The 16577-nt window shown below is 44.3% G+C and overlaps 1 protein-coding gene across 4 annotated transcripts in view; it reads left to right on the top strand.

The window, feature by feature from the left end:
- SRGAP2 (SLIT-ROBO Rho GTPase activating protein 2) overlaps positions 1-16577 on the top strand; it is a 203406-nt gene that overhangs the window by 177643 nt on the left and 9186 nt on the right. For 3 of the 4 annotated variants that reach the window (XM_034767147.1, XM_034767146.1, XM_034767148.1), the window contains 5 exons: positions 1042-1266; positions 5570-5649; positions 10788-10968; positions 12446-12592; positions 16172-16499. In XM_034767147.1, coding sequence (XP_034623038.1) covers positions 1042-1266; positions 5570-5649; positions 10788-10968; positions 12446-12592; positions 16172-16499 — 961 coding nt within the window. The remainder of the gene's footprint in view (positions 1-1041; positions 1267-5569; positions 5650-10787; positions 10969-12445; positions 12593-16171; positions 16500-16577) is intronic. The other variant, XM_034767149.1, reaches the window with a different exon arrangement.

Below are 16577 nucleotides of genomic sequence, written 5' to 3'. Positions count from 1 at the left end.
CAAGAAACATCTTGGTCTTTGGGAAGGGGTTTGGTTTGGAAAATACACTACCTAACTCTCGCTACCAAGCACAGAGTCAGGCAGAGGAGCTCAGGTTTTGCTCTGGAACTGGATCCAGGGCCGCCGTGAGATTACAAACAGCCGTCATAAAGCAGGATATGCTTCTGCTTGTGAAGTCAGCTCCCCAAAGCCTTTCAAAGCAACACAGTCCCCAAACCTCTACAAACCCTTGGAGGTTTTTAGCTCCAACTGGCCTTGCTTTTCAACTTCAAAGGGTTTCAATACGTCCCTGTAGCGAATACTAAAAGTCCTAGTGGCTGCTTCCATAGTGAGCGTTGGCTTATTCTTGTGCTATTGGGAGCCTTTGTGCTTGGAAAGAACTGTTTCAAGGAGGGTGCAAATGGAAAGAAGCAGAAGGGCTCCTTGGTTGCCAGCTCCCTTGCTGGGTTCGGTGCTGCAGGCTGTGATGTGTGGAGCAGCAGTGACTGTCAGGCCTGCCTTGGCCTCTTGACTGGATGTAAGGTGTTACTGCAGCAGCTGCTATCGGAGCAGGGTGCAGAGAGTCGACCGCATGTAAATAAATCCCTGGCAATGAAATTCAATCTGCATGAAGAATAAAGCTATTGAAAAGAGGAACAGTCTGACATTTTCTTTCTTTACCAATGCTGCATGTGCTGATTGAGGAGGATGTTAGGGAAATGGAAAAATGCCTTAGCGATTGAGTAAAGAAATCAGCATGTCAGCAAGCAGCAAAGTTTTCTCTGTTTTTCGGTACAGATCTCCACTAGGAATCTGTTTTCATGCAAGCCGTGTCAGATCAGGCTGTCAGATCCTGGGAGATGCGTCGAGGAGTTCCTCCTTCCCCAGTAAATTCCAGTCACTTATTTTTCCTTTATTGACCCAAAACGTTCCGTTCCCAGCAGAAGGGGCTTAAAGAGCAGAGCACCCAAAGCTAGACCTCTCGATTTAGATGTTGGCTCCCTAGCAGGAGGTGTCGGTATTGTTGGCTCGTATTAATCCTCTTCTCCCGGTCTTTTGCAGTTTATCTCAGTTCAGTGAAGAGAACATGATGGATCCCTACAACTTGGCCATCTGCTTCGGGCCCACGCTGATGTCTGTGCCTGAAGGACACGATCAGGTCTCCTGCCAGGCTCATGTCAATGAGCTGATCAAAACCATCATCATCCAACATGAGAACATCTTCCCAGGACCGAGAGAACTGGAAGGCTCAGTGTACAGCAGGAGTGGAAACACTGAGGATTACTGGTACAGTAGGAGCCATTAGGGGGCAGAGGAAGGGGGCCAGCACTTAATATGCTCATTAACTAATTGTGTGTTGTTGTCATGCACACTGTATTGTGTCAAATTCCAGCCTCCAGCACCAGTCCCAGAATTTAAAGGAGTTAAAAACGGGTTGCGGAAGGAACAAGATGGCTCTTGTCCTTCCAGGGAGCCAGCGACTTACATGAAATAGGAAATAGCCAGTGACCCAAATGTCAAACCTGTGCTTCATTCTATTGAAGGAGAATAAATGACCAGTTAATCCTGTAGCTGTGATGACCATAATCTCCTGAAGGAAGCCAAACAGATAGTATGTTGACTGTGTTCGTCCCTTACGTTGTCATTACTTTTCTCATTTTTCTGCCTGTTCCAGGTGACATTCCTTGAGGTACAGGGTTGATTGCAGCTGAATCTAGAAAGCTGTAAAGGACAGTACTGATCAGGGGTGAAATACAAAATCACCATTTCCATCCAACCAAAACCCCCGGAGGCCTGGCCACGCATTCTGTCAGAAGGCAGCATCTGGAAACAATTGAGCCAGAGCGGCTCCTGTCATCTGGGGTGGAAGGTTGTGGAGGGAGGGGGAAGGGAGGTGTTTGCTTTCCTAGTGGTTGAATTGATCTCGCCCATCTCCCGCTGAAAGGAAGAATGTTTAACTGTCTCACTGCCCTTGCCCCAGGAAGGCAAATGACTTTCTTGTGTTGATATTAAAAAAAGAAGGAAGTCACTCTTTTGGCAGAGCTTGTTGACTTTTTTTCCTACCGTATTTCAGGATAGGATAACTCCTCAACCGTCCGACCACTAGATAGGAGATGTGAGGGGAGACTGTTTTTTTACGAACTGTTAGAAGTTTTTAACAAAGGGCTATTGCAATGGCACTTTGATTGATTGACTCTTCAGGGCTTCCATTGATTTTACTGGCTGGCCGAGCTGTATGGGCTGACTTTTAAATCCTCTCAGAGACCTGTGTTTTCATCGTGTGAGGTTTCCCCTAGGTGGATGGGAGCTGTCATAAGGAACTAAAAAGTTAAATGTTTAGCACGTGATTATTATTACACTTAATGTATTGTATATGCTGTTTATTGTGTTAAAGTGTACACGGAACTTGATAGGGACGTGTAGGGGACAATCCCTACCCCAAATGACTAATACTTAGGCAAATACAGTACATGGTGAAGGGGATCTCTGGGGTTTTGTAACTTATGTTACTCTAGTGTCTGGCTCCCAAGTGCTCTTTTCACTTAGAACTTGCTTTGGAAAACATGAGGGTGCCTGGCTTCAGACATGCCATTGGATCCACAGCTGAGACAGTGACCATGCAAAATCATGTCGTCCTATACTGACCGTCACTATATTTTGGGGGTGGGAAGGTAGTGTCTCATCTACCTTTTAAAAAAAAAATATTAATGTTCTTCAGGTTCCCATCACTTATCTCAATTTACTTTGCTTGTCTCTATTTTTCTTCTATCTTCGTACTCCCCCCTTCCCCTTCTCCCCGTTTCCTACTTACAGGAGAAGCCGGGTGGGGGGGGGTTCAGTGTGATTTAAAATGTTTGAAGAAATTAATCAGGGAGAAGCATCTGGTTACCATTCACGCCTCGTGGTAGCCGTGGTATTAAGTGGCTGTTAGTCATTGCCCACAGGGCTTTCTGCTGCAGAGCTTGCACGTGGCAAAGTGGCTCCCCTCCTGGCTGAACTGGTTCATCAGACAAAGGGAGATGAGTGCGTTTGCACCTGAACACTGCCTCTTCCCCAGCCTCAACCTCCGCTGCCTTCTCTTGTCCTCCCCTAGTAATGTACAAACGATGATGCTCCAGTGCAGAGGCCCCCTGTGGCTAGGAGCCATCCTTGATGTGCGCTGTGCACATTCCTTTCCGTGCTCTCGCTGTGCGGCCGTCACTTTCAGTCAGCAGCTGCTGGGGAGGATTGAAATGACTTGTGCTGGGAGCAGAGAGGGCGGGACACAATGTACAGTTTGCAATTGAGATTTAGGCTCTTGATATGGGCACCTTTAAAAAACCTATCCCATGTCTGTCTGAACAGATTGACCCCACATGAGAATATACAGTGGTAATGGGGGGTTGGTCAGAGTCAAGGAATCTTATGTGAACATTAGAATTGATGAGGAGAACAGTTTATAAAGATGCTCAACTTGACTTGCATTCCTCTGGCAATATATATTGCCAACACTCCCTCAGTATTCGTGTAGAACTCCAGCAGCCTAGCACTCCTCCTTACAGCATCCAAGCGCCCGGGTGATCCTTAGAGAGAGAGGATCTCTTTACAGCAGGGGCAGGGTTTTTTTTGGTTGCAAGTGTTCTGTGGGGCGGAGGGAAGGAATGTGATCCTGCTTCTCTTTTCACAGTGTTTAGATCATTAGAGCTGTTTGTATGCTACATTACTTCACAATCTGGGTGAAACTTTAGCTTGTAATACTATAGCCCTCCTGGGGCTTTCTGTGGGCTTTAGATTCTTTCATTAAACTTTGCAGTGTGTTTATCCTGCCTAGTAAAGGATGGGAAAGTTAACTAGTGCCTCCTGAGGTATGGTCTTTGAAGAGGGCTAGGAAGCAGAGTGATTGTTATGTGTATTAAGTGTAATGAGATACTGGGATTGTTTGGGCTCCTCTTTTTTTCTAGGGGGAGATAGCTCTCGCTAACAGATTCTTAAAGGGAGAGTATGAGGCGTCAGTGAACTCTTACTCTAACCTTTTCAGGGCCAAAAAGACTGATCCAGTTACGATCCTCTGAAGAGATGTAAAAACTGCTTTTGAGATGATTTAAGGTCTGCTCAGTCTGGTGCATGGAGGCCGTAAACCTAGAGCAAACAGGTTTTCCCTTTAACAATATATTCCTGTATAGGGGAGGGGAGAGCGCTCCTCATGCGGAATTCTTAGCGGTATACTAACTGAGCAAAGAAAGACTAACAGTCATTGCTAAAAGAACAGGAGTACTTGTGGCACCTTAGAGACTAACACATTTATTAGAGCATAAGCTTTCGTGGGCTACAGCCCACTTCTTCGGCTGCATCGGATACGCTTTATACTCTCCCTTTAAGGACGCATCCGAAGAAGTGGGCTGTAGCCCACGAACGCTTATGCTCTAATAAATTTGTTAGTCTCTAAGGTGCCACAAGTACTCCTGTTCTTTTTGCGGATACAGACTAACACGGCTGCTACTCTGAAACCAGTCATTGCTAACTGGCAGTTCAGCTCTGCAGGGTGATTTGGGAGAGGGCCTGAATTCTCTCCCCTTTCTCTCTCCTCTCCCCTTTGTTTTCCACTTCTTACATGTGTGATCTTCGATAAGCTCTGTCTCATTTCATATAAGACAGTGGTGCTTAGGCATCTGTAAATAGACTTATGCCAGTTAATCTGATATGGGAGTCAGTCATTTGGTGAATTAAGACAAGATCATTTTAAACTGATCAGAAGAAAAAAATCTGAAGCATCCTATTAAATTGTGGAATAATCTCCTCTAGGGCAAATGACATTCCGTAACTTGGGTAACTAACTAATGAGAGCAATGGATAATATCATGTAGAGAATAATCCTCGACTGGCAGAGAAGATGAACTAGACTTTTATTATGCCTTTTCCATCTGTAACATCTAAAATCTTCTGAGGGCCCAGTTATGAGATCTAAACTCAGGTTTCCCTGATATACATAAACTGAAAGAGCTACTCCAGGTGCTCATGGAAGTAGAGACTCAGCTTGATTTTCAACAATATAGTTTTCAATGCATGTAAATGCGTCCACTTCTAAAGAGTGCCTGGCACAATGGAATCCAGGTTTGGTACCACTGTGTAAAGCTCCTAGTATTCATAGACACAGAAATGTAAGTCTGGAAGGGACCTTACAGAGTCATCAAGTCCAGCCCCCTGCACTGAGGCAGGACCAAATACACCTAGGTTATCCTTGAAAGATGGTTTTTAAGAACAGGTTCCACCTGTTCTTAAAAACCTCCAATGATGGGGATTCTACAACCTCCCTTGAAAGCCTATTTTAGAGCTTAAATACTCTAAGTGTGACTGTTTCTGTACATACATCTCTACTTCGATATAATGCTGTCCTTGGGAGCCAAAAAATCTTACCGTGTTATAGGTGAAACCGCGTCATATCGAACTTGCTTTGATCCACCGGAGTGCACAGCCCCGCCCCCCCGGAGCACTGCTTTCCCGCGTTACATCCGAATTCGTGTTATATCGGGTCGCGTTATATGGGGGTAGAGGTGTAGTAAAATGACTTTCCTCTAGTGTAATGCATTGAATGTGTTTCCTCCCACTGCAGTGAAAGTCCTCATGGAGAAACAGCCTCAGCAGAAGATTCGGTTCAGGATATAGCAGCTGAGCATCATACCAGTGATGATGGTACGTGAGGCATTTTAGCTGTCCAGGGGTTTGGGGTTTTTGTTGGGAACGGGGATGCTGTCTTAAGTTCAAATTTAAAGTGCCCATAATCTGGTGGGGAATTGAATCAGAAAAGCTGTTTGCAACATCCACCAAAAAATGGAAAGGCACACTGTCATCAGGAATCTTTCAAAACTACTCTACAAAATCCTGTTTTCCAAAGGTGCCTTCTCAGAGCGCCAAGCATAGACACGCTCCTGTCTTCTGTAATGCTCTGCACAGGCTTTTCTGCTCTCCTGTTGTTTAAACGGGTCTTTGAGCTGGGGAGCATGAGCTAAGCAAAAAGCCAAACAGTCAACATGTCCCTGCCTGCTCTCCCACTCCCCTCTCCATGTGCTGTCTGCCAAGCTTCTTCCCTTTCAGTGGCCTTGGTGGGCAGCCGCATGGTGGTAAGTTCCAATTGCTTTATTTAAAACAAGCAAGCAAAAACCCCTCCTACCTTCTCCCTGCGAGCCAGTCTCGGGCAGGGAATCCCTGCTGATTCTTGGTTTCTGTTGGGGATCTCCTCCACTGTCCTTCTCTTGGCCTCAGTAACTGAGGGGATTTGAGCCTCGTCCCACTAAGTAGCCTCTGCTTGACCTTTCCAGCCATCTCCTGATGCTCCCCAGCCTTGTGCAGAGTCCAGGGATGAAGAGACAGTACAACCCCAAACTCATTGATTCCTATCTCTCACCGCTATTGGCTAAAACGCCCTGTTTTAGGGGTTGGGGAAAAACATGCACATGAGCTCCTTGCAGAGCAGTGCGGGGGGCAGGTATGTTGTCAGTACCAGTGCATAACAGTGTAACTCCCAGTCCAAAGCAGCAAAACTGACCCAGAGTGGTGATCAATGCCCAAAGCAAACTGACCAAATAGAAACAGAAATGCATTGTGTTATAATGTCTGCCGGTTGTAATTGTCCTAGAGAAGTGTCTGTGACTACAGGAGCTGCACCATCTTCAGATGAAAATGTGACCTTTTTCAATTTGATTGCATGTCTTCTTGAATTGTTCTTTAGCAACCTACTCAGTAGCATTGGCTTGTTCGCCTACGCTCCCCCTGCTGTCTCTGCAGCAGTGGTTAACCGGTTAACCTATCCCATAGCTTGGACACGTTCACGTTGGCTTAATGTTGCTGGCACACTAACAAGGAAGTAAAGACTGAGCCATGTTGTCTGCCATCTCTGTTAGAAATGTGGGAATCAAGGAGGAAAACTAGTTCTTCAACAGGAAAAACACAGTCAGACTTTTAACCAAGGTTGTCAGGGGTATTACAGAGAATATGGGTGTAAAATGATATGCCTCTCATGTGCCCTTTAAACATATTGTTCCTCTGAAAGTCACAGTCCCTTTGGAAAGCTTGGGAAAGCCTTTCCCTCTGTTATTTACTTACCCAATAAGGAATGACATCACTGAAAGGAAAGGCAGACTCTGATGCTTGTTTAACCAGGACTATAATTCTGTTTGCGGACACACTGATAGGTGGATGTTCTTGGCTGGTTTTTGAATGCTATTGTTGAACTGTTTGTGGAGCAAAAGAGCAAGGTGATTAGAGATGCATTGTGGGCTCGAGCTGGGCTCCATCCCAAAGCCACTGGGGCTTGGCCTTGAGGAGCGTCATGCAAGGTGAGATCAGTGTTGGCTTGGAACAGCTTCCCACAACCTGTATAGAGTGTATGGAGGGAGAGTTTGGCACCTGGAATGGGGAAGGGAGGAGAACTGTGCCTTTGTCACTGCTGAGGGGTCAGGAGGTTTTTGTTAGCTGGGAGGGAAATGAAGGTGCTTTTTGGTAGCAGCAGGGAGGTGAGTTAGATCCCCAAGATAGGCTCTTGAGAGATGCACCAGGTGAGGGGTGCTGGCAGAGCAGGATCTCATTGTAGCCACCCACATGGGCCTGCTCTGCTTTGCACAAAATGGTGCCTTCAGGGCTAACTCCTGAGAGGAGCCAAGCGGAAGTTAGAGGGACTCAGACCATCTATGAATTTGCCCCTCAGTCTCCGATAGAAGAGATTGAAGAGCCACTTGATTTGGATGAAGGAGCTCAGCTCCTCTCTCAGCTCTGGGAGTGGTGCTGAGAAACAATCCAGACCAAGTGAGACTGTCATCCGAGGCACGCTCAGTAGCATAGGCTGGGTTTGCAAACTAAGTCCTTTTACGCTTCGGTTGGTGGTTGAGTCAGTTTCTGGATGTGAGGAGATAAGTTTATCCCTCACTCATTCAATTAGCCACTCTAACGCACAACCACCTAGCTGGCTTCCGCGTGCTACTCGTACCAGGGGAGCCTGGTCTGTTTAGCAGCTGCCTAGTGACAAACATGCGAGCCTGGAAAATACTTCACCACTGATCTCTAGGGTTAAGAGCAGGATCCTGGGGCAGGGAGTTGGAGGGAATCAGCGTCTAAGAACAAGGCTGTGGTTTCTGGAGCTGCCATTCTGTTAACGTTCATTGCGATGTAAGAGTGATCAGACACTTGGTGGCTGGGACTGGCACAGGCAGGCCATTGATACGGTGAGGGTGCAAGTGCATTTCCATGTTCACTAAGTCATGAATTGGTGGAGAGACAGTAAACTGCTGCTCTCCAGCACCGATTTTGAGACTAGGAGTGGTAGCTGTGTTTGGCTTAGTCTTTTGGTCTTTATTCCCAGCTCTTTCCTTGGAGCCTGAGCCCAATAGGGTAGCAGTACTGGAAATCTGAGTCTAAAATCACTTGTCTGGCTAAAATCCAGAGTCCTAAAAGGCAAATCGGAAATGTAAGAAACCCGAGTGCACTGCACATTTGGAATAATAAACAATTGTTAATGAAACAAAGATGAAATTTACCCCCTCCCCCCCAAAAAAAATCTAGTTCCTTCACTTGTAATTAAATGTAAAAAAAAATGAACATTAACTTTTTAAATGGTATGAATGAACTGGTTCCAAGAACCAAATAAGCAAAAGGAAAGGAGGGGGCCAGAAGCAGATAACCACATGCTCAAGGGAATCTGGACTGGAAAAAAAAATAAGTTTTTCCAAGCTGAAAACAAGTGAGCTATTTTTCACTGATGCAAACACCTTGCAGGCTGGTGGGGGCGGATGACTGGAATCCTTTGTGGCTGTCCGTAGACTTATCTGAAATGTATAAGTTAGTAGAAGTGCTGCTGTCTGGTTTTGTATTAGGAAAATCCATTATTGAAGGCTGAATCCAGCAAATGTCATGCCTGCTTGTTCTTAGCCCTCGGTCTGTCCACGCTCAGCAGCCACAGACACTAATCACAATTCTAGGGTGGGTAATAATTTTTGTTGTGCTGTTTGATCAGACAATGATACTACAGCCCCGTTCACCCTGCAGGATTTATGCTGCTCTGAGAATCATGTCCAGGCCACTGCTGATCCTGCTCAGGGAAGCCCTAGATGGCCTAATTCCTGTGCACATGCTTTCCCCGAGGAATAACTTAAAGGGCGTACTTCTTGATGTTTGTTTTTGGTCATCTCTGGCTGGCCACTGCACTGCCAAAGGCAGCCATGAAGAAGCCTTCCCTAATCCCAATGGCAGGTTAAAGACAAAATAACGGCATGTCTTTCCTTGGCTTGCACCAGGAACAGGGTCTGTTGCTCTGGAAGGATCAGGAAAAGAGCTATGTGATCCCTGAAGTGTGCTGCTTTAAAAAGAAGCCAAAACTGCCATCAAGAGGCAGCTGGCCCCCAGCTCCTTGAAAGATGCTTGTAAGTTGTAGATAATTAGGAAGTAGGCAGCCAAGCTCACTCCATTACCTGATTCCAGCCTAGAGTTGTAATTTGTATCCTGGCTGCAAAAGAGAATTTGCCAAGGACAGAACTGTAAATCTTAAAATGATCCAGGCATTTTGAGTTGGATCAATCTGACTGTCTAGACACCTATCCTGTCCTCCCCTCCATAGTACAAGTGCCACAGGTTGGTATCTGGTCACTGTGTGTTATGAGACCGTCTATTTTAGATTGTAAGCTCCCGAAGCAGGAGCTGTCTTGTTCCAAGTATTGTACAGCTCCGAGGGCCCTTGGATTGTGCTTGATAAACAATGTGCGCGATGAATCCAGTGGGGTGTGGCGCTCTGGAGTGGAGTGCCTTTTCGTGAGCTCATCATAACATGCAGCCATGCAGGCGTTTAATATTTTTATTAGCTTCCATGACAGGCCAGCTATTGCTCTGAACAGATCAGCCTCCCACACGGCCAGGATCTGTAGTCTTCTGGTCCCTGCAAGCCCCATAAGGCAGCAGAAATATTCTTCTGAGTAGAGTCCTTACTTCTGAAGCAGCTTGAATCCAGAAGTCTTTCCTTCCCTAAATGCTAATGAAAACTCCTGCTTGCCAGCACAGAAGGTTTATTGAGCTGCCTTTGAGGAAATTAACTCTAGATTGCTTTTGTCCCTGAGAGCTTCTTGGTTTTGGTGATCTTAGAGTTCAGGTGTGGGTTTTTCTTGACATGTTTTTGCTGCAGTGAGAGATTTCAGGGTAGAAAATGTTGACGTGAAAAGCTCAATCCAAGAACCCCTGACTGGTTGGCACTGTCCACTCTGGCCGGTTGTATGTAGTGTACATGTAGCTACATACCACAGTGAAAGCTCTGGCGGGAGGCAGCCGGGAAAGGCTCCATTGCTCTCTGCTGCAGGAGCCTTTCACTGCCACGAGGAAAGGCTCTGGCACGGGGAGACAGCCCGGAAAGGCTCTGGGAGCGGGGAGGGAGCAGGGACAGCACACTGATTAAGCATAGTAGTGTAGATGGGGAAGGCACTGCTTGCGCATGCAAAGAGCCATGTAGGATACATATGCTGTGATTCTGCTGTGTTTGCTCTACTAGCTTAAGCAGTGCCTCCCCATCTACAGTGCTATTTATATCCATGCTGGGGAGGCGGATGGGGTCTGTCTACACACACCACTGTAGATGTAGCCTTAAAGAGATGGATGCCAAAATCTGAATGCTTGTGCCCCCCCCTTCTCCGTTGTTGTGAAGTGATGCTTTATCCCAGATGACATGGTCATGTCCCATAATTGTTGCTCTGTAGCTGATATCCATCACTTAAAGATTTAAGGTAGGGATTTAAACTCGTGAATTCTTGTCCATCACTGAGTGTTCATTAAATAGTCTTTTCCTTTCTCTCTCCTAGAGTGTGAGCCGATAGAAGCAATAGCAAAGTTTGACTACATTGGCCGAACTGCACGAGAGCTGTCCTTTAAAAAAGGGGCTTCTCTCCTCCTGTATCAGCGGGCCTCAGATGATTGGTGGGAGGGACGGCACAACGGCGTAGACGGTCTTATCCCTCATCAGTACATTGTTGTTCAAGACACGTATGTAGCCTTTTATTTTATTTAACATGATTTCTGTAATGTGGTATTACACCGTCGTGGGTTCAGCTCTGGTGTTTACGGTTTCAAGCTTAACAGAGTGAAAGTCATCTCTGCTACTTGTTTTAGAGTTAGTCTCTAGGAACACATAAAGACCAAGGGTAGTGACCACACACACACATTCACAAGTACAAGGTTTAGTCTATTTTACAAGTGGTGTTAAAGTTACAATTAAAGGTATGATTACTCAAGCATATAGAAATTCTATATAGACCTATGCACAAGTTACAAATATAGTTATACTCACATCTTTAACAACAGTGTTAGGGTCTGATGGGTCTCTCATGGCTTGATCATCAGTAGAGGGATGGTTCCTCCTAGAGACTCCCATAGGGAGCTCAGTTTTCCCGTTCTGGGCATCCCCTTTTTATAATGTGATTTTGTCAATACCTACATTCTGCACATGTCCATAAAAGTGTCAACCCTCTTTTTCTCTCATTGGTCTGTGTCCCATGGATATTTAAGGGACCCCAATTTTCTATAGGCTGAGTAAGTTCCCTTTATTCTCATTAGCATTGACGCACAACCTGTATCCTGTGGTTAAGACGCATGTTGGAGACAGATATGCCTTTACAGTATTTTTATCATCTAATATTCATCTTCTGGGTAATTTTGCACAATATTACCACTTGGTACCTCTTTTTGCATAATCTTAGTGCATTGTGTTATTTTCTGGTCACTTATGTCATCATTACTTGTCTCCAAGGCCTAAAATAGCTAAGTTAAAGTCTTGCAGGCCTCAGCCTACAGGTTCTTGCGTTTCAGCTTGTCTTACTCATGTCTAATACTTGGTATACTTGGTTCCTCTAAAAACTGATCAATCTTATACTTTTATAATCCTACAAATTAACTCTAACATACAATGAATATATGTAATATAACACATTGATTAATCATAACATCACACAATAAATGGATAATAATAAACTAAAATAATTGGCTACATGTATGTTACCGCTACAGTGATCCAGGGGTGGGTTGCTGAACGCCTGGAAGATTTGGGTACAGTTAAATCTTATTTGAGCAAGAAATTTTTTTCAAACTCAGTGATCTACATTGTGATGCCCAGGCCTGCACTGTATTGGGATTACATAGTCCTGATCTCACAAGCTGTTCCCTGCAGGAGCAATGCCATTGAAGTCACTGGGCTTAATGTATGTGCTGGGTTCCACCTGCGCTGAGCTAGTAGGTTCAGCATCTTTGTCCTCTACAAGTAATATTTGCCCACCTGAGGAATCCCAGTGCACAGCTGGTCTCTCAAAGATAGGCACAAAAATTGACTTCATAATTTGGAACAAAACTTGTCCCTCACAATGTAGTGATGACAAAAAGGGGGCAGAGGGGGCACAATATAGAATCTTCTGAAAACTTAAGATTGTGTTTTTGTTTGTGCTTTCCTTCCCCTCCTCCTCCTCCATAGTGAGGATGGTTCCTCTGAAAGATCCAGCCCCAAGTCCGAAATAGAAATCAATTCTGAGCCACCAGAAGAAAAAGTGACAGCCAGAGCCGGTGCCAATTGTCCAAGTGGGGGTCACGTTGCTGATATTTATCTTGCAAACATCAACAAGTAAGAGCAATCTTGCATTTTTCTATTTGGTACAGAAATCTTGGTGCTGAGCGTTGTGGGACATTTCTCTCTTGTGAGAGGCGTAGGAATAAGTGGTACCACTTCCTCTCTGTTTCCTCCTCCCTATACCTATCCGTACCCCACCACTCACTCTCTAGTTCCTTCTTTCTCCAGCCTGGCCCACTGTCACCTATTTCCCCGACTTCAGTTCCACATCATCCCCTGCCCTAAGAAGATGAAAATCTGAAATCCAATAGTACATACACTAACATTTAAACAACTATTATGTGTATGTAGCAGAGCCACAAAGATGATATTCTTGCATTGCTGTTAATTATTTGTTTCTCTAGAGCATGAAGATAGTAGAAAATAATACACTGAGAAGATCGATAGGCATGCGGAGGGTAGACAGAGAGCCCGTGGCGGAAATTAGGGAGAAGATGAATTTGGGAGTCTTAATGATAGGCTGGAGAGCGCACATGAGATGATGATGATGATAGGAGAAGAATGACCAGCAAAGGAAGCATGGGAGGGGAAGTACATGGAAGACTGAGGATACAATGGAAAGACTCTGTCAAGAGAAGTTTGAAGAGAGAAAAGGATTAGAGCTTCAAGACCTATGAACCCATGCCTTCGAATAGAAGGAGTGCTGAAGAATTAGGGGCACTTCCAATACTGTGTGAACAGGAAAAGGAGTCAAGAAGGGAAATGTTAAACCATAAAGGCTCCAGACAGGATCTGTTCTCTATGGTATGAGGCACTGTACTATCACATAGGAAGATGGTCCCATACTACCCAGAAGATCATAGTCGTCATCACATGACTTTTTTTGTAACCCCTTTTCTCCTATTCCAACCCCATTGTTTGTTCTTACCATTTGGTGCCACCTCTTTTTACATTTTAGATTATTTGCTCTTTAGGACAGGGATCGTGGTGTTTTTTTTTTTTTTTTTTTTTTTTTTAAATGTATCTTGTAAGACATGTAGCACAGTTTTGGGTGCTATAAAGCACTAATGAAAGATAGATCCTCTTTTCAACTGCCTCAATGCCATCCATAATGATTTCTCCTTTCTCACACTTTTTACCCAAAGGAAGTTACTATGTATGTACAGTGCTACTGAAATAACTGTCCTCACTTCCAATTTTGTCTGTTCAATGAAAAATTGTTAGAGTAGCCTAAGGCCGAGTTGACGAAAATCTGAAAAATGAAACTGGAATGAGATGAAATGTGTCTCACTTTTTATATTTATTTATTTTTAAGGCAGGGTTCTCCCCCCCAGATCTTTCAGATTCTCCCATTATTATAAAAAAGCATGCTGTTACCAAAATGTCTTTCTCTGCAATAAATCTGTGCCTTAAAGCTACTAGTATTGATAATTGTAACATTCTAGAACTGAATGAAAATATCAACCTTTAATTAGCCTAACAGGGACTCTAGGGCAAAGATAGAAAATAATAATTTTAAGTTGCCCACTGTTTGTATTAAATAATGGGCCAGATCCTCAGCTAATGTGCACCACCTTAGGGTCTGGCATTTTTATATGTTATATGAGCCATTAAAGCACAGAACTCTACCAGTTATGGAAGGATTTGTATAATGATCAGATCCGTTCTGGAGGCTCACCATCTGTTATGGACACTGCTCCAAAGGGGAGAGCTCCTAGGGCTTGGTTAGGCTTAGTTCATGTTTTCCTTTTACCAGGGAAGGTGTGATATTTAGCAGCATAATACTCCTGTTGTGTTTTCTTTAGAAATGAATATTCTGATCTGTGCAGAGCTGGACAAAATAGATCAGATGGTTTCACTGTAGCAATTGTGCCGCCCACTGAATTATTTTTCTGATGCCAAAATCCAGCTGGAACTAGAACTTTCTAGCAGTTATTCACAGGGCCTGTGCTATATATAAATAATCCTCTTTAAAGGATGCAATGGGTTCCTCTATTGCTTGACACATTCCTGCTACGATGATCATACGTCATTTGCTTGGAGTCATGCTTTCAGACTGCATGCTACTGAATGGAGATAGGTTAACTGGTGGTAACAACTATTTCATCCTATACACTTGTAGCACTATATAATTAAGCCACCATGGTCTTCTTCAGTATAGAGAAGATACATTTACTGTAAACAGGAAATGACTATTAGCTTAGCCATACTGCAGGTCACCAGCCATACCTGTATAGCTGTAAATATCTTCTTGCCTCTGACCCAGAGTTTGATTAGACTTTCTACCCAGCCCCTCAGCCAAAAATAGAAGCTCTGCTGTTCTCATATCATGAAAGCAGGCAGCCAAACTAGCTGACGACACAGAATTATTTTAGTTAAAAGTGCAAAATCTTTGTTTCATAACCATGGGTGACCAGGAGCCATGCTGGAGTTACTTCAATTAGGGTGAACTGTAAAGGATGGGGCAGACAATCCCCAAAGCTGATGGCTATTCTAATACTTAGATTTACCAGACCAGCACGAAACAGCTTCTGTAATACCTCACTGATTACCCAGAAGCCAGAACACAGTCCCCTTAAAGTAACCCAGTCTTAGGCCTCCACCCAGACACCCCAAGTCAAACATGGTGAAGATTACTGAAAATCTTATTCATCATATACGAAAGTTCTACCAATCCCAAAGGATCAGACGCATTACCTCCCAGGTTAATGAATATTCCAGATCTTACCCAAATATACACTTACAGCCAATCCTTATTAACTAAACTAAAATTTATTTAAAAAGGAGAGAGAGAGTGGTTAAAAAGTCAGTATACCTACAGACATGAGTACAGTTTCTGAGATGAGATTCATAGTAGGGATGGTAAGTTTTGTAATTGCAAAGAGTTCTTTCAGATATAGTCCATAGGTTATAGTTCAATGATCATATTCAGGATGATCCAGACAGGTCTGGAGATCTCAGTCTTAGGATTTAAACTTCCCCTGCATGAAGCATCAAGCAGATCTGAGATAAAAAGGATCAGGACCCAAGGGGTTTTTATACAGTTCCAGGCCTTCTCTTGACAGGTCAGAGTCCTTAAGTGAACAATAGGCAATCATGGAGACTTTGAAGTAGACCTGTTTCCTGATCATCGCGGGTAATTAGCTACACGAATTAACATAAGGCAGGTGCCTGTTTTTCCACCATTTGCAGGTGATTTGCTGTACATTTCAAAGAGAGATGAATCACTATGTTTACAGTTCATTTAAATGTTAAGAGATCCTTTCATCTCTGAATTAACAGAATACAGCATAGACTGGGACTGATTACATTGTTAACATCTAACAATATATATGTAAACACACACAAACATTATCTACCAAAATGTCCACAAGGGTTGAATTTGGGTCATTTATCTGCAGGATGCCTAACGCTTTCTGACCATGGGTCACACCGTGTTAAATATATTCTCCATTCAGTCTTTTGTTTTAATGACAAGTGTTGTGATAGTGATTTGTGAGAGTGATAATGACAACCAGGCCACCTTTAGATCTCTTTCTGTTGTCCTCTGTGTTGTCTCGGGACATCTATATTGAGGTATGGCCCATCCCCGACACCTGCTTGTACTGACTTATTTTGCTTCTGTGTTGGAAGGCAAAGAAAGAGACCAGAGTCAGGCAGCATCAGAAGAGCGTTCCGTCAAAGCGACAGCCACGGACTGGCTAGTTCACTGGTAGAACCAGCCTCCCCAGGAGCCACAGCTAGTTCTAGACCCTCATCTCAGCCCATTATGAGCCAGAGTCTCCCCAAGGAGGTACCAGATAAATGCTCCATCAGCGGCCACGGCAGCCTCAATTCTATCAGCCGGCATTCATCTCTGAAGAACAGGATAGACAGCCCACAGATCCGTAAAACTGTGACTGCAGGCAGGTCAAAGAGTTTCAATAACCATCGGCCCATGGATCCTGAGGTCATTGCGCAGGTAAAGGGGATTGCTTGGCATAAAGGGTTCAGTGAAGTGTCCCTTTTGTATTTGTAAGGAAAGAGTGTCATGATTTTA

The sequence above is a fragment of the Trachemys scripta genome, chromosome 4, assembly GCF_013100865.1.
Source record: "Trachemys scripta elegans isolate TJP31775 chromosome 4, CAS_Tse_1.0, whole genome shotgun sequence".
Taxonomy (NCBI): Eukaryota; Metazoa; Chordata; order Testudines; family Emydidae; genus Trachemys; species Trachemys scripta.
This window is presented reverse-complemented; position numbering and strand designations above follow the sequence as displayed.